This window comes from Cryptotermes secundus, unplaced genomic scaffold (genome assembly GCF_002891405.2).
Source record: "Cryptotermes secundus unplaced genomic scaffold, Csec_1.0 scaffold537, whole genome shotgun sequence".
NCBI lineage: Eukaryota > Metazoa > Arthropoda > Insecta > Blattodea > Kalotermitidae > Cryptotermes > Cryptotermes secundus.
The window spans coordinates 2849954-2875564 of record NW_019740661.1 but is presented as its reverse complement, the minus strand read 5'-3'; the positions used below and the strand labels follow the sequence as shown (position 1 = coordinate 2875564).

The following is a 25611-nucleotide window of genomic DNA, read 5'->3' as shown; positions in this document are numbered from 1 at the left end:
TAGGAATGAACTATTCCGGCTTTCAGACGTCATGTCACATTACTTTGAAATTTGTACAGTTGCACTATACATCGAAAATACGTTCACAAGAAACGCTTTCTAAAAGCGCGTCAGGAAAGAGAATCAAGCGTTTACTTCTGACCGCATATAGGAACAAAAGGACTTTGTTTAGTTGGAAATCGAATGCCTCCATATGTTTTATAGAAAATTGTTTCAAACTTTATGCAAGTTAGAAGGAGGAAGTGAAGCGTTATTTTTCTCCTCCTTGAATGAAGCTAATCAATTATCTATAGGGATACAAAAAATATATTTAAAATATCACATCCCTGCCCTTGTGGAGGCGGGTAAGAATACTTCCACCGCAGCCCTGCGAGTCGTAGAAGGCGACGAAAAGGAAACTCGGTGCCTGGGTGTAACTGGGTTCACCCTGTCACTTGGGGACATAAGTACAGAGACCTGATCCTCCAGATTGGTAGTGGGACACAAGGCTGAAGACCTTGCTCTGTAAAGAAATCTTTGTCGCGGAATTCAAAGAAGCGAAAGCCGGATGCATTCTGGCAAAATCTCCTAACTAAGGCTATGGCTCAGAAGTTCTGTTTTGATGATGACGATGATGATGATGAATGTCACATTCCGAAGAGTAGGTCGGGAAAACTGTGGAGAAGGTAACATTTGTAACCATAGGCAGGATCGGATGTTCTCGCTGCTGTGGATAAGAGGAGTTCTGTCTTCTGAAATGTAACACCATGCATTCCGTTGGAAGTAAATCGACGTTTCGGAGAAACAACTTCTTTCCATCTTAAAGGGTTGAAGAATAATCCAATCAACAAAGTAGTATGAAGCAGGCAGCGATTGCTTCCCCAAATATACGTGTTATTTTTCTCGTTCACGAGGCTGTCAGTATGTAAACCATACAACGTCGAATGATAGGACGATCGATCATTCATGACCTAGAAGGAATTTGGAAGGAAGCTGTCATTGTCTAATCGAGGTACCATCCTGACATTTTCTTTGCATGGAGTGAGGAAAATCACCATACTCCTCAGTCAGGATACCCGGTGTGCCGGCCGGGACTCTAACTGAGTACCTTTCGGATACGAGTCAACATTGTTACTATTGCGCCATCTCGATCGACATGTAAGTCTATTTATCACGTAGCTTAGAATGACAGAATGTGAACGTAAGCTTTCATGGCAAATTGTGAATTATTATCCAAGCATTTTAGTAGATCATTGAAGAAAACCATGAGACAAGACTGCATACTCGATCTCTGGGAGAAGATTCGAATCCGGTACCTCACTATAGCAGGAATCATAATCACTGTACTTGGGGAAGTGGAATTTGATTGTGGTCATACTGAAATACTTGTTTGCATACCAACACATGTAACATTTAATTCGTGTTTGAAATTTATACTTGCATTTTTACTTACTACATAATCTACAAAAATAATAACAATTTTTATGTTTCGCCAGTCGTCAGATTGTGTTCAGAGTTCAGTCCTTGTACACTTTGGGGGTGAAGCTTCCACATTTCGGGAAACCGGCCGGTGGAGTTGGAACGTCACTGTGCTCCCCCACATGGAGTGTCACCGCCATCCCGCTCGTTACATGGTACAAGAAGTGGCAGTGAAGGAACCAGTAACCTGAAAAAGGAGCAAATATAATGGAGCCTTCTGAAGAAGCGACAAAAATTTAAGATGTTGGTGAACAAGACAGAAATCCGAACATGAGACCTCAGGAAAACGGACTGCTAACCACTCTGCTGAGACCGTCGGTCCTCTGCAAATACTTACTCTCTACGGCGACAGTAACACGAGTGATAAAACAAAAATATTTTCACACGTTTCTTGTATATAATCTGCAGTAAATGTATACTCGTATGTTCAGTAAGTACTGGCTCATGAATGAGTTATGCCCAATGGCGTAACTCATGCTTTCCTTTGTTCACTAAGGTATTATTTTAATTCTTGTGCTGGTGTTTTAGTCAGGTCTGTCTGGCAGAGTTAGGACGGTGTATTTTTTCAGTCTGTGTAAAAGTAAAAAGTAAAGCTATCCCTGTAAGAGACCGTGAAGGCCCATAGGGTTGTGAGACGTTGAGGGTCCCACAATATCTAGACAATCGGCTCAAAGATGGCGGTAAGGTTGTCAGCCCTACCCTTCGGCCGACCTTTACCCCCCAGGAAGATTCCTGATACTCATTTCTGTTAGAGGCTGAGCGAACCCCAGGGCCATAGTGCGGCTGGAAGGATTAGATCAATTGAAGAAAATCCAATGACCTCATCGGGACTTGAACCCGCGACCTTCCGGCTCATATCATAGTGCCTCAACCACTACGCTACCGCGTGCCCCCCCTTTCAGTCTGTGTGTAGTTTTGCTATTGTCTACAGTCCATTCGCGGAGACGAGAGCGTCCTCGTAAACAAATGCACGCGGTGTCTCCTTCGCTCATTGAATGAAATCATGCAGCGATCACGTGATGCGTGTACCGTTGCAGGGGCGTCCAAAATTCACTCTTCGGTCTAATGCAGGTTAACGTGCGTCCGAATGCAGTGAGTACACTGAGTAACTGCGCGCTTTGTCCACTCCTTGCTGTTTGCTGCTGCGTCGCGGGGCTTGCTTTGTTTACGCTAACTGTCTCGTCTCCGCGAATGGACTATAGTACGTAGGTTCACTGCTAGTGCATTAGCGTTGTTTTCTAATTTTGTTAAGTATTTGGTATTCCTCTTTCTTATTTCACTTCGCACTGCATTCATTTGTAGGTCTTAATGGATCCTATGGTTGTTTATGCACCAAGGTGCGTTCAGAAAGGGTGGGAGAGTCCTGAAGTACAAGCACTGGAGGATATTGATGTTGGAATTGGAGGATGTCCTCCATAGCTGAATTCCGTAGGTCCATATGGGTTTGATTACTGCTTTGTATAGGAGTTTGCTTTCTATTGATAGTATTAATCATCCGAGTAAAACAAGAAATAAAAAGAGTTAAGTATAGTGAAATGTGCAATAACACTTTAAACCATAAAAGTTCCCTTACCAAGTTGATGACAGTAACAGCATACCAGAGGCCGCGTCATAGCTGAAGTGGTTAGTCGCTGGCTTCCCACCGCGGCAACCCGGGTTCAATCCCGGGTTTAGTCAAGTGAGATTTGTGGTGGACAAAGTGGAGCTGGGGCAGGTTTTCTCCGAGCACTTCGGTTTCCCTGCCGATCTTCATTCCACCAATTGCTCCACAATCACCCTCACGAATAGGCCAGAAGTGGCCGCAGTACAAGGGACTTAGTCCCACCCCACTAGCAATAAAGAAAACAACTTACCAGGGTTATTTGCCTTGAACTTGATGACCGCGTAGCCGCCGGATGGAATAGCGAGGGTATCTTTAAGAATTGGCGCAGAGGATGTTGCTCTTACTCTTTTCCCCAAATCTTCAATGAGGGCTTCTTCTGTGAAATCCTCGGAGTACACTCCCATTTCCATGACGTAAAACGCATATCCGTGTAGATGGAACGGATGGTTCAGGTCGGATCTGGGAGCTAGAGCGGAGGAATTGTTCTTAATAAAAACATAGCAGAGTTATCGATAACTGACATTAACTTTTTAAACTCTTTTAGAGTGGTCGAATAAAGAGCCGTTACATGGACATGACATACAGATCGCAGGACAAGGATGAGAAAATCATACAAAATTTTAGCCGAAATACCTGAAGGAAGACGTGGGCTGGTACGAGTGGACCATATGAAAATGGAATTTTAAGAAATTACTTGTGGTGTTTTTCTGTATTCAGCTGGATCGAGATAATGTGCGGTGGCCAGCTCTTATGAATCCGATAATAAACCTATGGATTCTAAAAAAGGCTAGGGATTTCTTGCCTAGTTTATTTATTAAGAGATTCTCAAGAAGGACGACCCGCCTCTTTGGTCTAGTGGTCAGATTTCCTGGCTACAGATCCAGAGGTCACGGGTTCGATTCCCGGCGCTACTAGATTTTCTGAGAAATAGTGGGTCTGGAACGTGGTCCACTCAGCCGCATGAGGATAATTAGAAAATCGAGATTATCGGCCATGGTGATCCGTTGCACTGACCACGCGACACCATCTATCCGCAAAAGTTGGCACTATCGCTCGGCCGGTATAGTCCGCTTGCGGACTACAGACCACAGAGTTTGTGTGTGTTTTTCTTTTCTTTTTTTTTTTTGCTTTCTCAAGAAAGACTCGGCTTCATGGAATCGGTTAAGTGATTTGCAGTTGGAACAGTGAAAAAATGGCTCCTACACTAGTAGCAGAGCAAAAATTCGCTGAGTATATACTTGTATGGAATAAAACAGGCCGGCATTATTTACCTGTCGATATGCTCGAATTATTTCGGCCAGCAGGGTCAACTTTTGGTGGCGTATGGCGATGTGACAAGTAGAGGAAAGACAGCCAAGGAGAATACGTTCTGTTTTGTTACTGGACCACAAGCAAATTATCTCCCGAATCCGAATGAGAGCCTTGTTGCAAATTGTGTTCTGTTTTGAATTCAGTGTGGCTAAAGGAAAGCACCCTGTTATTTGAAACTGGAAGCTTTGTGTATCCACATTTCATGGGCATCAATATTTTTAAAACACGGAAACCCTCACCCAGCGCAATTTCTTATTGCCGACCGCGATGCCAGTACTTGTTTTAGGTGTCTCCTGCTTTAAATATTTGTTTCATTCACTGTAAGCATGAATGACTATCATACCCAAGGCTGATATGTCAGCCGCAACCAGTTTTATAACTCCCAGTGTAGCCATTGAGGCAAATCTTTTTGTGAAACTTAATTTTTTTATATAATATGTCTACATTTTTGTAGTGGCATCAGATTTGTTTGATTTTTACAAATATCTAGACTTTGTCACTGTTGTAATTATTGTTGACATCTGCCACAATTCTCTTAACTCCCAATTTCCAACGTGATTTTTTTCTTCCAAACCGCACTGTCTTTCTGGTACATGGAATTGCTGTATTCTAACCCAATGAATACCACCACTTACTCTTGGGTGGTACTATGACTCACATTTATCTGACAAGAGGAGCTGCACCACGGAACCCAGCGGTATTTTGATGACGTGGACACACAGACAGTAGGACTTTCCTTCGGGACACCGTACCAAGCCGTCAGAGTCAGTTGGGCAGTACACATCGGCTGGCACATCGTCCGGTTGCGTGAGGGGCGGAGCAGGTGGCGCAATGAAGGAAATGTTGTTCACAGTGCTGCTCAGCGTGTCCCCCAGAGGGCTCACTGTGGGCCAGGAATTGAGAGGAACAAATTACATTCGTGCTCAGCATGCCCATATCGGTTTCATTTTTGTGCGAGGAGACAAACCTTGAGCGATAGGGTAAGGAACTTTTCATAGTGCTGCTCAGCGTGTCCAGATCGGTCTCAATTGGGGCGAGGAGACAAACCTTGAGTGATAGGGTAAGGAAGTTTTCATAGTGCTGATCAGCAGGTCCAAATAGGTCTTAGTTGGGGCGAGGGGACAAACTTCGAATGATAGGGGAAGGACGCATCATAGTGTTGCTCAGCAGGACCAGATGAGAGTTCGCTCTTATTGAAGATTTGAGGTCTGTAGGAGAGGGGAGAGGAAATTCTGATGGTGCTGCTCAGCATGTCTGTATTCGGGCTCACACAGAGCGATACGCCGAGGCTAGAGTGAGAGGTAAAAGAAGGAATATAAAGAGAGGAAAGGGGAAATGAAGATAAATAAATATACATAGGAAAAGGTGGGAAGAAAAAGTAAATAGAAAGAAAGGTGAGAGTGATTAAAAGAAGGAAAAATAGATTGAAAGAGGGAGGGAAGTAAAAGAACAAGAGAAAGAAATATATATGGGAAATAAGAGGAAGTTTTTGTGAGCACATCTGAAGTATGTCACCTGTGAAACTATACGTCGGATAACGAGAATCATGTGTAATAAAATAAGTAGTACGATGTTTGTTGGACAATTTTCAAATATGAATTTAGCATACGAATCCCCAGCAATACTTCCTAGGCCCTCAATGATCTGGGGACCCATATCGGGAATAATTCTCTCAAGTTAAATGAGCTGTTACATTACCAATGAAGCGGTCATATGAGTTGAAGAGAGCTTCGGTGTCGAGGCCTTGGAACCCAAATGTGAGAACATAGTTGATGTCCGGGAGCTCTTTCAGGATATCCTTCGGCACGGGGTTCGGATTCACGAGTTGCGTGGCGCAAATTCCACCCGACCCGTAGTTACAGCTTGCATTCTCTGGATTCAAGATCTGCAAACACGACAGTGCTTTTGGTTCATGACAGAGCGTGCTTCCGGGAGCAACGTGCACACTGCACGCATCTGTTGGAACGTTACGATTACAGAGATACGTATTTGTTTACGACTTGTAATAATGATACACTGAAGTCAGATAACGAACATCAAAAACAAATATTTCTTACCGGCTCCCGCACCTATGAGCTTAGCGGGCCCAAACCAGAACTCCGTTTCTAGATCGTTACAGAAGCCGTATACTGCGTGTCTGAACTTCAAGAATGACACAAGACTGATGACCTACATTGGGTCCCTGCCAAAATGTCATGGCCATATATATTACCAGGTTCTGTTGAGTAATTAACAGTATTGTAGCAAATACCGAAAGTTCGTTACCGTCTTTACAAGATCCCGCAACTAGACCTTATCCTGAGGAGATGAATCCAGTCGAATAAAATTTTCTGTTCAATTCTCTACTCTCACGTATGTGCTTCATGTCTCACCCATCTCATACACCTTATTAATACGTGTGTTTTATGAAGTGTAAAAAATGACGAAGTTGCTACGTATTAGGTTAGTCTACCGTCAACGCTCTAGACTTGTGTTCGGGAGATGCTCGCTGGAAACTTGGCCGGGACATCTGGTACCCTGGCTGAGGTTTTCGCCGTTTTCTCAGTCCCTCCAGGCAGATTCCGGGATGATACTTCCATTAGGCCACCACCGCTTCCAAATCCTTTTGAACCCATCGCCGTTCACCCATAACCCGACCAGAAGGTGCTTTTTAGTCTCAGTGCTTAAAGTCTTTAAATAACATTAAGAACGACTGAAGCTCGTAATTATGTAAGTTCACCCATGTTCATGTTGTCTGTCCCGAACACCCTCGACCCATATTCTTCCCTTAGAATGACTATTCATTATTTCTAGCCCATACCAGTTCGGCAGAAGAAATTATAATTTTGTGTTTTATATTCTCTGTTTCTTACCAGACAGGAAAGTAACGATTCTGAACTAAATAGTAACATGCATTTCCGGAATTTGGTAATGTTCTTAATTTCCCCGTCATAGATATTTGTTATTATAGTGTCGAAATGTTTCAAACAAGAAACAAAAGGAGCAGTACTTCACCTTCTTCACCGTAGAATCCTAATTCTGCTGCAACAGCGGGAGAGGGGTTGCATCATTCTCAGTATCTGAGTATGCGCATTGTTGTAACTCACCCTGTAGTTTTTAGGCAGCGGGAAACCATCATAACCTGGGTCTTCAGGCAGAGAGCGTTGTCCGGACGCTGTGCCCTCATACGCCAAGACGCCCAACTGGTAAACTCTTTGGTCAACACAAGTAGCAAGGCCTTGCACAAGGATCCAGTAAGGTCCTCCCGCATTGTTTGTTTCCAGCACGACGTCATATCTCTCACCTGTAACAAGTCCTTTCTTCTGGAGGCACTGAGAACCATAAATGACAGTTGTCTGAAGCCTTAACTCGTCTTGCTCTTCGGATGTTTACACGTTTGATTCCCGGTCAGGTGGTGGATAATCTGTTCCTTCAGATGACTGGTGGGAAACGGCCTTTGAAATAGGTCACAACCCTTCTTTTCAATTCACCGCTTATAATTATCGAGTTATCTCTTTCATTGGCATTTAGACCGTATACGTCTTTGTTAAAGAACTGTGGATGTCAACTAACCGTACGAAGGTTGTGAATTGTATAAGAGATTTTAGACATGTGCCAAAAGTTCTTTGTGTAATATGAAATCTATATTTTTCACATTTGACTATGAAGAAAGCATTCTGCTTTTACCGGTTCTCACGGTCTCTTCGCTTGCAGATTTCTTATTTCTCCTGAAGATGGAGGCGATACGTTCCTCCGAAACGTCGGTTAACACCACATATACACGGTACCAAATCCCAGAAGACTGCTTTCTTCATAGTCACCGCCGTGAAAGCCTCAAATCTTAAATAATCAACTTGACATGGCGCATGTGCTTGACCCATCAGCAGATCCTCTGCTTCTACCAAAGGATGTCGGAAAGTGACCTCAGAAACAGAGGCTTTCTGACGAAACCGATTGTCTCTATGCTGGTCAAGTAATTATCCGCCTTCTTCTTATGGAATGCAAGGATCATAACAGAATTCATAACATATTACTACTAGATCCCATCCTGTGCCAGCCGATTCCAATACAAATTCTCACGTCATATTTTTTAAAACTTTTCTCTTCACAGCTATCTATAAATTTGCCGAGTGACTACTTCCCTTTACGTTTCCGACTAAAATTGTGTGCGCATTTATTACTTCTCTTATGCTACATGTCCCGTCCCTATCATCCTCCTTTACGTCTCACCTTTTACGAGTATACCATTTGGCGGAGAGCACAAAGTAAGACACTTCCTGTTGTGATATTTTCTTCATCTTCCTGTTCCTTCCTCTCTCTTTAACCCACTTTATGATCGAAAACTCACCAGAGAAGAGGTTGATGGAGTCGACCCTGACGGGCGCCACAGGATTGCCATCGGTGGCTATGACGAGCAGTGTGTGGCCATCAATGGTGAGCTTTACGGGGCACACGGTACAGAGGCCCCCCACAACACGGAGCCGATACCTATTTCCCGCCTTCACGTTTATTTGCCCGTACGGCGTGGTGGTCGATTTAGTTCCAATCTGCAACACACAGAATCGTCATGAGCGTCGTCGTCAAAAAACAAAAACAAACTCGGTGGCTTTAGTCTGCAAGCGAACTATACAGACCGAGCGACCGCCGCTTGTCGGCGAAGTTAGTGCCAACTTTTGCGGATAGAGGCTGTCGCGTGGTCAGCGCAACGAATCCCCACGGCCGTTAATTTCGGTTTTCTAGACCGGAGTCGCCATTTCCTTGAAATAGCTCCTCAATTATCCTGACGAGGCTGGGTGGACCCCGTTCCAGACCCACTACTTCTCAGAAAATCCGGTAGCGACGGGAATCGAATCCTGACCTTTTGATCTGTAGCCAGGAACTCTGGCCACTAGACCACAAAGGCGGTCTCATCATCAGCATGAGCTCTAAATTAAAGTTAGAATAGGGTGATGAGCTTTCATGATATGCATGACTTAAGGATTCCACTGCTTCACAATTCGCTTGATCCAACGGCTCGCAAGTTTGCAAGATTTCATCAGAATACATTTGTTTTTTATTTAGCCTTAAGCCATTTTCGAGCCCCTTCTTTCTTCATTTACGTGCCTTTCACGTGCAATTTCCCCAATGCAGATATTTTTGTCTTCTTTTAATACGCCGATACAATTATTCCTTCAAGTCAAGACAGTGTTTCAGCCGATAGCCGCGCAGATCGCAGCACGCGTCCGTTATCCTTCTACTGTTTCCTCAGAGGGCCAGATGGGCATTGCCTGGGCAATTTTTGTATATACATGACTTTTTTAAAATAAAAAGAATGTTTCATCTCACGAGAAAACGTTTCTCTTGACTCATTCATTGAGCGCACTAGGTGCTACTAGTTTTAACACGTTTCGATCATAAAAATCGGACCACAGATTTTTTTTTTCTTATTTTGAGCATTGAGCGTTACAATATTGTCAATATTCGAAGTAAAATGAAAACGCATTGGCCTTCTTGCATATGAGGAAAGGCTTATATTTTTTATGACGGCCATATTTTTAATTCTGTTATTATTGACTTTGACGTAACCTATTATTATTATTATTATTGCACCGCGACCAGTTGTTGATCTATTGTACGTCCCCCTTTGATATTGTACCAGTCTCCATACCCTGCCGGTACTGGTGCGTGCTATCAGCCCCGTTGAGCCAACGAGGTCGGCCCTCGGTATCTTGATGCTTCCCCCATCTACCAGAGGCATGGAAACTACTCGGGCGGGAAACTTGCCTAATTTTGCTCAGAGGTCTCCTAGGGACACGAGGATCTTTTTCGTGCCGTAAATCTACGACACGGGACCCACGGCTTAAAATCCCTCCCGGAGGACTTCTTCCCTGAATTTTTCCGCCCTTAAAAATTCCACTCCCTCCGCCGGGTTTGAACCCGCGTACCTTGAGTCACGAGGTGGGAACGTTACCCCTAGACTACGGAGGCCGCTTTGACGTAACCTAACATTGGCTTCATTAATTTTACCGCCCGTCATATATCCAAAACACATACGGTAAGACTTGTGCATGTTCTTTCGTTTGAAACAAGGTGCCTAGGAACATACTTGGGAGTTAAGGGACAAGAAATAAATGAGAAGTGGATGGTGCACACAAAAGAAAACTCCATTGCACACTTCCGGTAGATTTAGATAAGGTAGCCAAACAAACCGTGTCATTCGGAACCTAACAAATTCAGTGCGAAACTCTGTAGCGAAAGCAATTCGGAAACAGCCGCACTGATGGCAGATTAGATTGCAGAATGATATTAAAATGTTTTTCATAATGTGGCCTAGTGGTCAGAGTTCATGGTTACAGATCCAGATGTCCCGGGTTCGATTCCCGGCGCTACCAGATTTTCTGAGAAGTAATGGGTCTGTAACGGGGTCCACTGAGACTCGTGAGGATAACTGAGGAGCTATTTCAAGGAAATAGTGGCTGCGGCCTAGAAAGTCGAGATTAACGGCCGTGGGGATCCGTTGCGCTGACCACGCGAGACCTCTATCCGCAAAAGTTGGCACTAACTTCTCCGACAAGCGACTGTCACTAGCTCGGTCGTTATAGTTCGCTTGCGGACTACAGACCATGGTGTTTTTTTTTTTCTGTTTTGTGTGTAGGTAGCGGCCTTACGTTGGGCTGATCCCCGTCCAAGAAGTTCTACCGTCTGTGTATAGGATTAAGGATATTTTTCGATATGTCGTTCAGATTTATGCACATCAAATTGCATCGCGTCCGTATTAAAATTTTGGCAGTCGGAACCGATTTGTACAGTTATATCTTCTAATATTTAGAAGAAATAGAAGTGTCATCCCTGGTTTCAGTAGTCTCAATAGAGCATTTATATTAGGCATAACGCACCCTGGTACGTCCTCTGCCGTTAATGAGGAAGGAATTAGCATCTTGTCCTGATTTCACTCCCCGGAGTCCTGGGAAGTGTTCGTCTGCAGGGAGACGCATCCAATCACTGATGAATATTTTGTGTTCCGGTAAATCGAAATCGTACAGATTTCCGTTCGGGTCGTATTCCTTAGGTGTCCTGACCACCAAGTTACCTTCCAAGCCATCGAGCTTCTCCAGACCTGAAATAAGGGACAAAGATTCATTGAGCGATTTCAGAACGAATTACTGAAATAACTCAGAGATATTGGGTTTTCGGACTTTATCCGTCGTCCTGGTTTTAAGATAACTAAGAAAAACACGACATTTCGGAAACAGATACAGTTTCCGAAACGTCGTGTTTTTCTTAGTTATCTTAAAAACCAGGACGATGGCTAAAATCCGAAAACCCAGTATCTTTGTGAGTTATACACCATCGTCAGAATCCTATAGTAACTACTTAAATAACTGTTACAATTCAATATGTCATGACTTTGTATGTTGTATTGCCTGATGATGGCTCCGTGAGAGTCGAAACATGTGAAGTAACTATACCATAAGTTAAATAATCTCAGTTAACACAAATGTGGAAGTGAGCTGTTTACTAGAGTTGTGTCGACGAATATTTCACTTCTAGACCAGCCGCCTTAATATACTCGTAGATTAATAGTTCATGGGTGCTTTTCTATATGGAATTTATGTTTTAGCACACTCAGGTCTCGGTAGCAGCAGATACCAGCAGTTGATGATCCATGTAATTCAATTTTCTCGTAATTTCCTTTCGATATTCTTGTCTTATTCTAAAGCAGAGTTGAAAAGCAATAAAGCAATGGCAACAAACGCTTTCCTTCTTTCAGATCATTCTAAATAGCAAATGGTTCAGGCTAGTATCTACCTTTATGGATTTTCCTTTAAAACACGTACTAATTGGGGACACGCGGTAGCATAGTTGGTTGAGGCACTATGCTACAAGCCGGAAGGTCGCAGGTTCGAATTCCTGCGAGGCGGACTTTTTTCATTTGACCTAATCCTTCCAGCCGCATTATGGCCCTGGGGTCGACTCAGCATCTAACAGAAATGAGTACCAGGAATCTTGCTGGGGTTAAAGGGCGGCCTGCGCGTAAGGCTGACAACCCTACCGATATATGTGAACCAATTGTCTAGAAGATATGGTAGCCTCGACGTCTCACAACCCTATCGGCCTTCACGGCCTGTTACAGCGATAATTTTACCTTTCTTATGCTAATTAGCCTGATGAGTTTTGTGAGTTACAACAACGTGTAATTACCGTCGTGGGAGTGATAGAAGTGAGTTCCCTCGTTGTTAGCGTAGAAGTCGTATCGGAATGTGGTACTCTCATATATGGAACACTGCGTCACCATGGGAACACCGTCCATGAATTGGGATCCTTGTTGGAATATCCCGTGCCAGTGGATAGAAATAGTCCTCCCAGGCATGTTGTTTATTATATCAATGATGATTCTGTCTCCAAGACATACCTGAAGAAGTAAAAAAAAAAAATTCAGGGTGGACCACCGGGATTGATTCCCGATAACGTCATGAAGTTCAAGCCGGCTGGAGGCTACACTCAGTTTTCTTTCTGTCCGCGAAGTATGAGACATTTGCCCTGGCATTAAAGCGGGCGTACATGGAGCTGAATGCTGACTCTTAACTAGTGACAAGGTTCAGAATATGTATCATCCATACGCTATCATTGTCTGGTGATTATTACTTCTTCCCTTTGCACTACAGCCCCAGTGGGCCATGAACTTCTCCGTTCACTTCGGTTTTTCTAGAGCTTACACATTCGGTATGACTCCTTGGGCGGGTGATCAGCTCGTCGCAAGGCCTCTACTTGTACACAAACACAGAAAAACGCACACACACAAATTAACATCCACGCCCTGAGTGGGATTCGAACCAACAATCCCGGTTTCCAAGCGAGCGAAGACAGTACATGCCTTAGACCGCTCAGCTACCGTGACCGGCCTGGTGATTATTACCCGAGTAATGTAAAAATACAGGCATTGTAATCTGATAGACTACTTTGATCAGCTGAAACAACACCAAAGAACGTAGTCATTTTAGAGTGTGATAGGCATGCACGAGAGGAGAGACTGGGGTTCGGATAGTTAAATATTACATGGAGAATTATGAGAATGAAAAACAGTGAAATATGACAGTACATTCTTATTTTCGAGTAATATGTGATGAAGAGAAAGGTTCTCTCTAAGCCGGGGATGCAAATACGCAACTCAGGGTGTCATCTGAGCGGCATTTGGGTTGGCTCGGGCAACCCGTTGGTGGGGGGGTCATCCTTTTTCGAAAAATTCCATAACAGATATTAAATTTCTATGCCTCCAAAAATAACAAATCATTGAAGTTTATTTTCTTCAATTTCATTTTTATCGATTCAAATTGACTGTATACTAAACTAATAAAAGTGAATAAAAATTAACGGAAACAGTGCGCGGGAGACAGACTCGTGCACGGGAGTGTGACAACCGCTGCACGCTCAGTTTAGAGGGAACTTTGACGAGTTGTAACGCCATGTAGCTCTGAGAGAGGCCGACAGTTTGGAGGAACATATCGCCAAGTAAGTAAATCTACAAAAAGCTGTATTGTAAATCTGTCTACTTGGCTGCTAAGGAAAAGACCAGGGGGCAACTGCTGTGAACTAATGGGAAAACAAATACAATATCGCATCGTGCCTGTAAGAATGCATGAATCTTACATCATCGTCCACTGGAGGCACCCACAGTTGCACCTATAATTTGTACACATTTTATTCAAATACCAGTTTAAAAATCGCTTGACCTAATTAAAAAAATTAATAATATTTTCCGAAACGTCGAATGTAAAATCACTTAATAAAACGCTCTATAAGATACTGGCAGATTTCTAAGCCAGTTGAAGCATTATATTTTACAAACTAGATATTTCGCTCAGAAATATTAATTGTATTTGCTCCCATTAGCTTCATGGCTTTTGCATTTAAATGTCGATGAAGTAAATACCGGTGCATTTTTATGTGTTCTTCCAGTCCCAACATTTGTGACAGATTATCGAAGCTACCATGTTCACAAAACAACGAAAGACATTCTTACTAATTCAACCTCAGGGCGGAATGTTTTAAATAATTCTGCTCTTGTTTCAAAGAACGCAGGAAGAACCATATACACGTACTAAAAGCCATCAATTATATTCCTGCCGTACATAAATATTTGATCCATTTTACTTTAAAAACAAGGTTTCAACTGTTGTAACAAATCAAAACTCGATTCAGGAGGAAATTACAATGAGATTGAACTTGGGCAATGCTTGCTACCATTCAGTCCAGAACCTTTTGTCTTTTCGTCTGTTGTCCAAAAACATAAAAATTAGAATATACAAAACTAGAATTTTGCCTGTGGTCTGTATGGGTGTGAAACCTGGTCTCTAACTTTAAGTGAGGAACATAGACTGAGGGTGTTTGAGAACAGGGTGTTGATGGGAATATTTGGGCCGAAGAGAGATGAAGTGAAAGGGGGTTGGAGGAAACTGTATAATGAGGAGCTTCATAACTTGTACTCTTCTCCAAGTGTAATTAGAATGATCAACTCAATGAGGATGAGATGGACAGGGCATGTAGCACGAATGGGTGAGAAGAGGAATGCATATAGGACACTGGTGGGAAAGCCGGAAGGAAAGAGACCACTGGGAAGACCAAGGCATAGGTGGGTGGACAATATTAAAATGGATCTTAGAGAGAGAGGATGGGATGGTATGAATTGGATTGTTCAGGCTCGGGATGGGTACAAGTGGAGGGCTCTTGTGAACACGGTAAAGAACCTTCGGGTTCCATAAAATGCTGGGAAGTTCTTGAGTAGCTGCACAATTGGCAGCTTCTCGGGAAAGACTCAGTCCCATGAGTGAGTAAAAAAACAAGATTTCAGAAATATCAAAATGACCCTTACCTCTATAGAGGGCGCCGGTATTCTCCTGTTTATTGTTAGAATGCCACGTTCGTAGCCATCTGCCGTCACGCACTGGTCGTTGAAGCAGTCCGTTACGTTATCGGGGCAGCCTCCACACGCGCTGAAAAGCAAGACGGTTGAAAAAGAAGCACTTAAGATGTCCGCTGTCATTAAGTACTGCTGTCTGCAACGTTTTTCCTAAACACGGTGTAGTTTATGTATTGACAGTTTCATGAAATAAGCGATAAAAGAGTTGTTCCTACAGGTTTCCTTGAAAATTCTTAGTTATTCAGTTACGTTTTCTGCTTCGTGGAATCGGAAGATAAAAGACTATTTTTAGAAATTCCCGCAATTAGATCCTTAATCATATGATTCAGTCTCTACTCATTCCATTTGAATATACTCATATTTCTCGCTTGACTGTGTCTATGAAAAGCTCTTTGCTATGAAAATATGTATGCATTTAATATTCACTCAGTATACGCTATAGACCGCCTCTGTGGTTTAGTGGTCAGAGTTCATGTCTACAGATCCAGAGGTCCAGGGTTCGATTCCCGGCGCATCCAGATCTTCTGAGAAATAGGGGGGTCTAGAACGAGGTCCACTCAGCCTCATGAGGATAATTGCTGAGCTATTTCAAGGAAATAGCGGCTCCGGTCTAGAAAACCGAAATTAACGGTCGTGGGGATTCGGTGCGCTGACCACGCGACACCCTCTATCAGCTAAAGTGGGTACTAACTTCGCCGACAAGCGGCGGTCGCTCGGTCAGTATAGTTCGCTTACGGACTACGAGTACAGGCCACGGAGTTTTACGCTATATACCCTATCCATTTCATCTTTCTTTATTTGATTACCTGAATAATATTCATTGGCGAGAACTAACCATGATCTCATTGCTGCATATTTTTCTTTAGTCCTTTGTTGCTTCCTCACTCTTAGAACACTAGAAGGCTGTATTGTAACATTCGTTAAATAGCCTGCAAGTTCATAGGATAAAATTCATAGTCCCGTATGAACACCCCATATGTCTTTTGGGATAATTTTGTTCAAACAGCAAAGTTTGTTGAACACCCCTTTTACATGTTCCATAAAAAAAAAAAATCGAACTCCTCCATGACCTGTAGTTCGCAAGGGAACTATGCCGACGGCGCCGCTTGTCCTCAAAGTTAGTGCCAACTTGTGCAGATAGAGGGTGTCACGTGGTCAGCACAGCGGATCCCCAGGGCTGTTAATCTCGGTTTTCTAGACCGGCGCCGCTTATTTCTTGAAATAGCTCCTCATTTATCCTCATGAGGCTGAGTGGACCCCGTTCCAGACCCACTACTTCTCAGAAAATCTGGTAGCGCCGGGAATCGAAACCGGGACCTCTGGATCTGTAGCCAGGAACCCTGATCACTAGACCACAGACGTTTACCTATTCCATCACGGTCTGAAATATACCTCAAATTTCATGTACGGATCTTAATCATCGCATAAATACTGTGCATACGGGACTTCCAAAATTCGATAAATATCGAATTAATTTGTAACAACGGAACTGGATATGTCTCGACAGCCGCTTTATATCGAAGGCCTACGGTATTGTACATTTTACCCAGAAACTGCCTGAGTACTAATGTACGATATTATTATTATTATAAGACGAATGTCTTTCTCTTTTATACCGGCGCATTTTCTACATACTATTAGGTGTTCCTTGCAATAGTCTTCTGGGATGTTGCGGCGTGTACATCTTGTGTTAACCGAAGTTTCGGAGGAACGTATCGCCCCCCTCTTCAAGGTAGAAACATCCTCGAGCAAGGCTACACTCTGCAGCCACCTGCTCACGCTGGTTCCTCGGTCACGGATTTTTCTACGCTGAAGATGGAGGCGATACGTTCCTCCGAAACTTCAGTTCACACAAGATCTAACGGCGCCACATCCCAGAAGACGGCATTCTTCATAGTCACGGCCATGAAAATCTCAAAACTTACAAACTGTATTTGAGTTTACTGAATTAATGCGACTAAAATTAAATTCTTAGCCAATTTTTATTTAATTCCCTGCAGTTATTTTGCAGACTGATTTTCTCTCTTCATACACAGAAAGCATAGAACTGTCTTTAGCGTTATTAGTAGCATTACGTACTCTGAAATAGTCGCGTAGTTCTCCACTGTCCATTCGTAGTAGCAGATTTTGGGCTCTTCTCCCAGAACACACTCACGGGCACAGATGTTGCTGCCTTCCTTAGGGTGCAGATACGTGTCTCGATCGATGTCATTGACGGGCTGGAGGTATGCTTTCAGATCCACTGCAACATAAAAACAAAGCATACCACTGTAGTGCAGAATATGCTGCTAGGAACATTAGCGCCCGAGGTTAATATATGATCACCTTCGAAATGACAAAGACAGAGTTATGAGTTTAAGGTGTGAGCGTGGATTCTCTTCAGAATTTCCTGTTGAACCCAAGACTCTTTTATTGTGAAGAATGTGACCATTCTTCATTCATAAGAGAGTTGAGTGTTCAGCAGTGGCGTGTTAACCTGCGGACAACGGAAGAAGAAGTGACCGATTTATAAATCAGAACCAAGTCAGTCACTCAGGAGAGAAGACATTCGTAGTCCAATAAGGAATGGAGCGAGTTTTAGGCAGTCATCGATTGTGAGCTGTCCTAATCGATTTCAGTTGTAAAGAAGGTGTCAAAAACCCAACCATTTACTCCAGAACCCCTTATTATTAGTCACGGAACCCCGGACACGTGACAGTATTGTAGATCAGTGCAAACAAGAAGCATTTTAAATGTGACCCAAAGGATTTGTAACGTGATGTGAAACTGAATTCAGCTATCCTGTATATTCTTCTTGGCTGAACCTTACTTTTGTCATCATTGTTAGGGATGGTGATTATAATTGGAAATTTCGAGCGTGGGTCTCAAAGTCAAGAGAACAGAGTACGAACCCTGGTAACAGTTGCAAACTGTTGAATCAATAAGAATTATGATTAATGTAAAATAATAATCTCACTATGAGTTTTTCAAACATCTCTTTTCTTCCGTTTTAGCCCTTCTCTCTTGGTGAATAATCACGTACTGCCCAGGAAATGTCTCAGAAATCCAATTTTCTGCTTCCATTGTTTCGGTGTCCCCTCGTTTCAGTGGCAGTATTGTCCGCAATATACAAAACTTATCTTTTCAGTGACGTGTGTTTTTTGTTATGTTTCTGTTACGTTTTACAGAAATATTGTACGTTGCGTAATAATGCCACTTATTGTGTTGTACATTTGAATCCTCATTTCCAGATCCCCCCGTGGCATGCAGTAAGTTATCTTAACACTAAAATTCTGGAATGTCTGCCATAATTTTAGTGTTACCTAATTTTGTACTCTTTGAATGTTCTTTCTTCACATTTTTACAGACTTATTTTTTGTGGCATTTCCAGTGATATTCGCTTGGAATGTCGTAGTTTGTGCCGATCGCAGTGGCCGCGCGGTCTAATGCATGAATCATCTTCGCCCGCTCGAACACTGGGATCGTGGTTTCGAATACCACTCGAGGCATGTATGTCTTTGTGCGTTCATTCTGTGTTCGTGGTTCTGTGTGTAGGTAGTGTGTTGCGACGGGCTGATCCCCAGTCCAAGGAGTCTACCGACTGTGTAAAGATCAAGAAACTGAAAAAGAGGCCAAGGTCCACAAGGGATCTATAGCCATAGATAGATAGATAGATAGATAGATAGATAGATAGATAGATGTCGTAATTTGTCCTTCACACGTTGAACCATGTAAACAACACGTAACATGGTTTTCTACACGCGAGTAGTGTTATAATCAGTTTGAAGGTACGCCTCTTCCTCACGCTGCTCTTACCTGGGGTTGAAGCAGAAGTCACTCCAACTGCACAGGCAAACAGGACACAGAGGAACATCCTAGCGGCTCCCGATCTGTGGTTAAATAATCATTTATCAGTCAGTAGAATTTGTTGTTCACATTTTGAATTTATTAATTTGGCAACTTCTGAAACGAACAACATTATGATAGTAAGTTTATTGTATTTTTTTGAATGTATATACGCACGCATTGTGTATGTATGTGCGCGCGCGTGCGCGTTCGCGAGCTGACGTATCCATAACTCCACGGAGCAGAGCTCTTCTTGGGAATCTAATCATCGTTAAGATGGTCGAGAATCTCCTAGAATTCTACGCAGCCTAATACACGCTGGCCGCCTTGAAGCCATTCCACACATTAGTTCTCTAAGATTCCTTTGATTGTTCTTTGCGTGCGCTTGCGCGAGCTCACGGAGCAGAGCTCTTCTTGGGAATCTAATCATCGCTAAGATGGTCGAGAATCTCCTAGAATTCTACGCAGCCTAATACACGCTGGCCGCCTTGAACCATTCCATGTTCTTTGCGTGCGCTTGCGCGAGCTCACGGAGCAGAGCTCTTCTTGGGAATCTAATCATCGCTAAGATGGTCGAGAATCTCCTAGAATTCTACGCAGCCTAATACACGCTGACCGCCTTGAAGCCAGTCCACATCCTCACACATTAGTTCTCCAAGATTCCTTTGCTTGTTCTCTTTCCATTTACGCCGAGATGTCCCAAATTGTCTCAGCCTACGAAAAATTTGTACAAACTCAATTGATCAGACTCCTTCTTCAGGCACTAATAGTTTCTCAGCTGGCCAAGAACTTCTTTCATACAACCCAAAGAATCGTTATATCCTGTACACAAGAAACTGACTGGACCCTATCTTGAACCAGTGAAGTGCAGTCTGCATTCTAACATGTTATTTATTAGAAGACCATTTTAATATTATCCTTCCATTCATGGAAAAATAATTATATTTTAACATAGATTATACAGGTGTCCCAGGTGTTTGGTGCCATACTTCAGAAGCGTACTCAGGGTTCCCTATAGAACAACTTTGAAATAGGATCCAATGTCCACAAACCTAAAATAGCAGCGATAAGGCGGCTGGGATAGCGTAGTCGGTATAGCGACTGGCTACGAACTGGACGACCGATGGGTCGGAGTTCGAGTCCCGGTAAGATGAATTTTCTCCACGTTGCCCAGACCGGCTCTGGCTCCCACCCAGCCTCCTATCAAGTGGGTACCTGGGGCTCTTTCCCCGGGAGCAAAGCGGCCGGGGCGTGAAGCTGATCACTCACCTCCAACTAGTGCCGAGTTCAAGAAAATGTGGAATTACACATCCACTCCCCCAAACCCGTTCATGGCGTAGTGCTTGATTAGTTAAGCACAAGGATAACGTTATATTTATATACAAATGTGTTATTTTTGATGTAACGTCACAGAGACGAGGTACTTAGGGCACTTACTCACTTAATCATGTAGCTGAGCCCTTCTTGAGGAGCCGCTAATTGGGTAACTACTCAATTTCCCAGCATTTTATAGAATCCGAAGGCTCTTTACCGTGTTCACAAGAGCCCTCCACTGGTCCCTATCCTGAGCCAGATGAGTCCAATCCATACCATCCCACCCTATCTCTCTAAGATCCATTTTAATATTGTCCACCCACCTACACCTTGGTCTTCCCATTCGTCTCTATTCTTTTGGATTTCCCACAAATATCCTATATGCATTCCTCGTCTCTCCCATTCGTGCCACACGTCCTGCTATCCTCAAAATTTGGAATTCCGATAGAATTTTGGGAAGTATAAGGACCATCGGAAATAATACAGATATATGTAATTGTTTCCGCTTCGTGATCACACCCATTGTTACTGTTAGTTACTTTCCTGTTACTGTTACTGTTACTGTTACTTTTGTGTTTCCACTTCTTACATTCACTGTGTACAACTTACTTACAAATATGCAAAATAGATCCCTTTCGTTTTCCGGGTTTCGTTGTTTCGCGAGTTCAGACACCAAGATGAGTGAAACGGCAGTTCTTCCCAAGGAACTGTATCAAGACTCCAGGCTCACTCGTTAACGACACTTTGGCACAAATACACCGTTAGCAATATAACGTCTAGAATTTGGGGGGACAAAAATTCCTTGTAAAAAGAAAAGAAAACAAATGACAACCGTCTTTTCCTTACACTGACAACTTATGTGTGTTTCATTTTAGTGCCGTAAGATTTTTCCTCTTAGAAGACAGACGTAAATATTGAACTTATGATCAAATGTGTATGTGTGGAGGCAAACACATAAACGTAGTCACTTATTATTACTGAAACTCCAAAAGCATTAACACAATTAAGTCATGATATCTGTCTCTGAACTCTATTACTTTGAATGCAACTTCAGATATAGACTACACTGAAATACAGTAGACAATAGCTGACATTTTTTTAACAAATTCTTTGAAAATATTAGTATTATGTACGTGACTATGATAAGGCTGGCCGATAACTTATCCGGAAGTTAGGTCGTTTATCGTATACAGAGTATGTTAAAAAGAAAGAATACACGTTTTGATAAACAACTTTTGTCCATAAAGTTCCGAGACTGATTTAATATCTCGGCTTAGGTAAATGATGGCAATTCCGGGAAATTCTAAATACGGGATATTTTACGGCTTGCCGGTTACTGACGTTAGTTCGCTCGACCTCCGCTAGGCGGTAGGCGCGGCGGGAAACCCATGTCAATTGTCTGTTGCGGATTCGTGCTGTGAGAAGAATGAACGTTCAATTTGAACAGCAAGTTAACATCAAATTTTGTGTGAAACTGGCAAGACAGCCACAGAGGCATTGCAGCTTCTACATTTTTAAACAAATCATTTGAAAATATTTGTATTGTGTACGTAACTATGTCCTGTGGTTCTGTATGAGTGTGAAACTTGGTCTCTGAAATTAAAGGAGGAACGTAGACTGAGGGTGTTTGAGAACAGGGTGTTGAGGAGAATATTTGGACCGAAGAGGGGTGAAGTGACAGGAGGTTGGAGAAAACTGCATAATGAAGATCTTCATAACTTGTACTCTTCTCCAAGTACAATTAGAATGAACAAGTCTAGGAGGATGAGGTGGGCATTGCATGTAGCTCGAATGTGGGAGAAAAGGAATGCATATAGGATATTGGTGGAAAAGCCAGAAAGAAAGAGACCACTGGGAAGACCAAGGCGTAGGTTGGTGAACAATATTAAAATGGATCTTAGGGAGATAGAATGGGATGGTATGGATTTGATTGGTCTGGCTCAGGATAAGGACCAGTGGAGGGCTCTTGTGAACACGATAATGAACTTTCGGGTTCCATAAAATGCTGGGAAATTCTTGAGTAGGAGCAGAATTGGCGGCTTCTCAAGAAGGGCTCAGCTCCATGACTAAGTAAGCAAGTAGGTAACTATGTTAAGGTTGGCTGATAATTTATCCTGAAACTAAGTCGTTTGTCGTATACAGAATATCTAAAAACGAACGTATACACGTTTTGATAATTTATGGTGGAGCCTAAGCATAACGTACCTGTATGTAATGTGGCACATAGTTAATATACGTAACATGGCGAAATTTCTCTTGAAATTCGAAAAACGGAAGATAGTTTTGAAGAGGTGATGGTAATTCGAGAATGAGATTTTTCTGGAAATCGTATGAATGGCTGCAATACGATAACAGAATTACCCTCAGTCGTTGAAGAGCCACGTCTGACAGACCGTTCTTGTACACTCCTGCGCATTATCACCAGTCTCGAATTTATCGCGAATTCTCGAAATTGTTAGTTGTTTTGGAAACTCAGTTAGCAAATTCGCGTTACAGCAGCCTCTGCACCACGCACAGATTCACGAATTCTCACTTGCACTTCAAAATTAATTTCTGTTGCTCAAATGTCACCCAAAACTCTGGTATTTTTTATTACGCTTTGAATCATGAGTCACGTATCGCATTTCCTTTATTTCAGTTAGCACCGCCTGCTAAATTCACACCTCAGCGCTTAGAGACATTAAATTTCGGTTTCACCACGACTACGTGAATAGATGCTATTTTTAAATACGCGGATACATAGTTTTAGGCTTATGTTGTCATGCAGTATACATCCCCTCCTTTCTGCTGTATTCCTCTCCAATCACATTTATTGAACGGAATGTCGAGCAGAAAATGAATGTCAGCTCCTACGAAGGACACGCAAAGTAGACAATCTTAGACTGCCTCCTTTGCGCAGCATACCTTGTGCGTTTCAAGTATCCTCACCAAAATATCATAAATATACACGGAATGGCTACGATGCACTGAAACAAAAAACTATCACTCGGAAGCGACAGCAGAGATTCATTTCTAATAGACTTAATTTAATCCCCCCCCCCTTGGCACTACAGCCCCAGTGGGCCTAGGCCTACCTCCATGAACTTCTCTGTTCACTTCGGTTTTTCTGGATCTTACACATTCGGTAGGACTCCTTGGGCGGGTGATCAGTTCGTCGCAAGGCCTCTACCTGAAGACAAACACAGAAGAACGCACACAAACATCCATGTCCTGAGTGGGATTCGAACCCACGATCCCGGTTTCCAAGCGAGCGAAGACAGTACATGCCTTAGACCGCTCGGCTACCGTGACCGGCCAGCTTTACCTTTACCTTACTAGTATTTCTGCCAAATGAGTTTTAGTTTTTGTTGATCACATAATGAGGATCTGGTTCACACGAAGCAAACAGAAAGTGATCCATTGTGTGTGTGTGTGTGTGTGTGTGTGTGTAAACTTTACCCCACCGGAAGTATTTCCAACCTGTCGAATAAACGAAGAATACAATGTCGTATGATCTCTGTAATACCATTAACTTTGCGACAGTGGACTTCTGTCAAAGCTAAACGAAGGTCAAAGCCAGTGAGGTACGCGAAATAGCAAAGAATAATTTGGAAATTAATTATATTCCATTTTACCCTTGTTTGCAGTTGATGATACTAAGGCATCAAGTAAGGAGCCGGGATAGCGTAGTTGGTACAGCGACTAGCTACTGGCTGGACGACCTAGGGTTTGCAGTCCGAGTCCCGGCAGGGTCAAGAATTTTCTTTCCTTCATTTCGTCTAGACCGATCCTGGGGTCCACCCAACCTCCAGGGGCTCTTGCTCCGTGGTTAAGCGGCCGGAGCGTGAAGCTGACCACACCTCCAGCTAGTGCCGAGGTCAAATGTAGATCTGTACATTCACTGCCCCGCACGCCCTCATGGCATAGTGCTTAATTAGTTAAGCACAGGGGCAAATTTACCTTTAAGGCACTAAGTAACTATGGAGACTATTAAGAAAGATACTGTTCAAGTCAGTCGGAGTCAATGCTCCCCCTCCCTTCGACGGACTGAGTTAAATGTGTAGTCTAACCACAAGGTAACTAATTCGAATATTTAAACGTCGCCTGAGGAAACTGACTGATACGTGTTTCTAAGAGGAGGCTGTAGTGGTCGGGTCATTGTTTATGACCATCGTACCCGTTGTGGAGGTGTCCATATCTGTTTTCTAAACCGAGTCAGTAGATTCAAGTGTAGAGATGTCATTACCTGAATTCAGTTTAATTCCAGTTTGTTTAATATACGACATCCGAACCGTCTTCAGACCAATAAAAGTGAAAAGTGAAGCTATCCCTGTAACAGGCCGTGAAGGCCCATAGGGTTGTGAGACGTTGAGGGTCCCACATTTTCTAGACAATCGGCTCATAGATGGCGGCAAGGTTGTCAGCCCTACGCGCCGGCCGCCCTTTACCCCCAAGAATATTTGAAGAATATTCCTGGTACTCATTTCTGTTAGAGGCTGAGTCGACCCCAGTGCCATAGTGCGGCTGGAAAGATTATGTTTTCAGACCGGTTAACTTATTATTTTGGCGTTGTCTGCCTCAACGAATTCAAAATCGAACTAAAAAATACATAGTATAAAATGAAGCTAACATTCATGATATCTATTAGAAGTTTATAACTTACCTCACAGCAACTTTGAAACTGAGGAAAAGATGCCAAAAAGTCATTTTTATACACCAGATAGGGAGCCGTGTGGAAGAAATTTGTTTCCTTTTTTTTTTTCATATTAAATTCATCTACAAACGGGCCGTGTGAAAATAGTGTCTGAGATCACGCCTGTTTAACTACTGTTTGAACAAGAGCCTTTATCCAAACACCTGGGCCCATTCACCGCCAATACAGGAGGTTATGATGACGTATAACACCTGAACTCCTACCAATGTTAAGGACGTTTTCATTGTCGGGTAACATGCGTTACGTGTCTGTCAGCCCGGATGAAGAAAGTGATGCATTGAATGCAGACATCATGCAGCATCTGTCTTGAGAGCTCTTATTGAAGCCAGGAAGCAACTGGCCACATGCAAATAGTTGCTGTAAGGAGTACGTTTCGTGCACGGAGGAAGGATGAAAAGAAAAGACAATTACGAAGTAAAGAAAGCAGTGACAGAATGAAGGAAAAAATAAGGAAGGAACAAAAACAGGAAGAAGGAAGGAATAAAATAAACAATGAAAAATAAAGGAAAATAAAGGAAGAACGGGGGGGGG

At 42.9% G+C, this 25611-nt stretch overlaps 2 protein-coding genes across 4 annotated transcripts in view; one reads left to right on the top strand and one right to left on the bottom strand.

Moving 5' to 3' along the window:
* LOC111872507 (tectonic-2-like) overlaps positions 1–25611 on the top strand; it is a 600257-nt gene that overhangs the window by 267337 nt on the left and 307309 nt on the right. The window lies entirely within an intron of this gene.
* Positions 1369–25088, bottom strand: LOC111872506 (laccase-1). 2 transcript variants are annotated; one of them, XM_023866496.1, is made up of 12 exons: positions 25030–25088; positions 19044–19117; positions 17328–17490; positions 15201–15321; positions 12533–12743; positions 11227–11447; positions 8700–8898; positions 7459–7655; positions 6071–6257; positions 5031–5255; positions 3312–3527; positions 1369–1645 (listed from the first exon to the last, which is right to left on the bottom strand). In XM_023866496.1, the coding sequence occupies exons 1-12, from the start codon at positions 25071–25073 to the stop codon at positions 1497–1499; spliced, it is 2007 nt and encodes a 668-aa protein (XP_023722264.1). In that variant the 5' UTR covers positions 25074–25088; the 3' UTR covers positions 1369–1496. The 2 variants fall into 2 exon arrangements, with proteins under 2 accessions (XP_023722264.1, XP_023722263.1); XM_023866495.1 differs by lacking the exon at positions 25030–25088 and adding an exon at positions 19251–19318.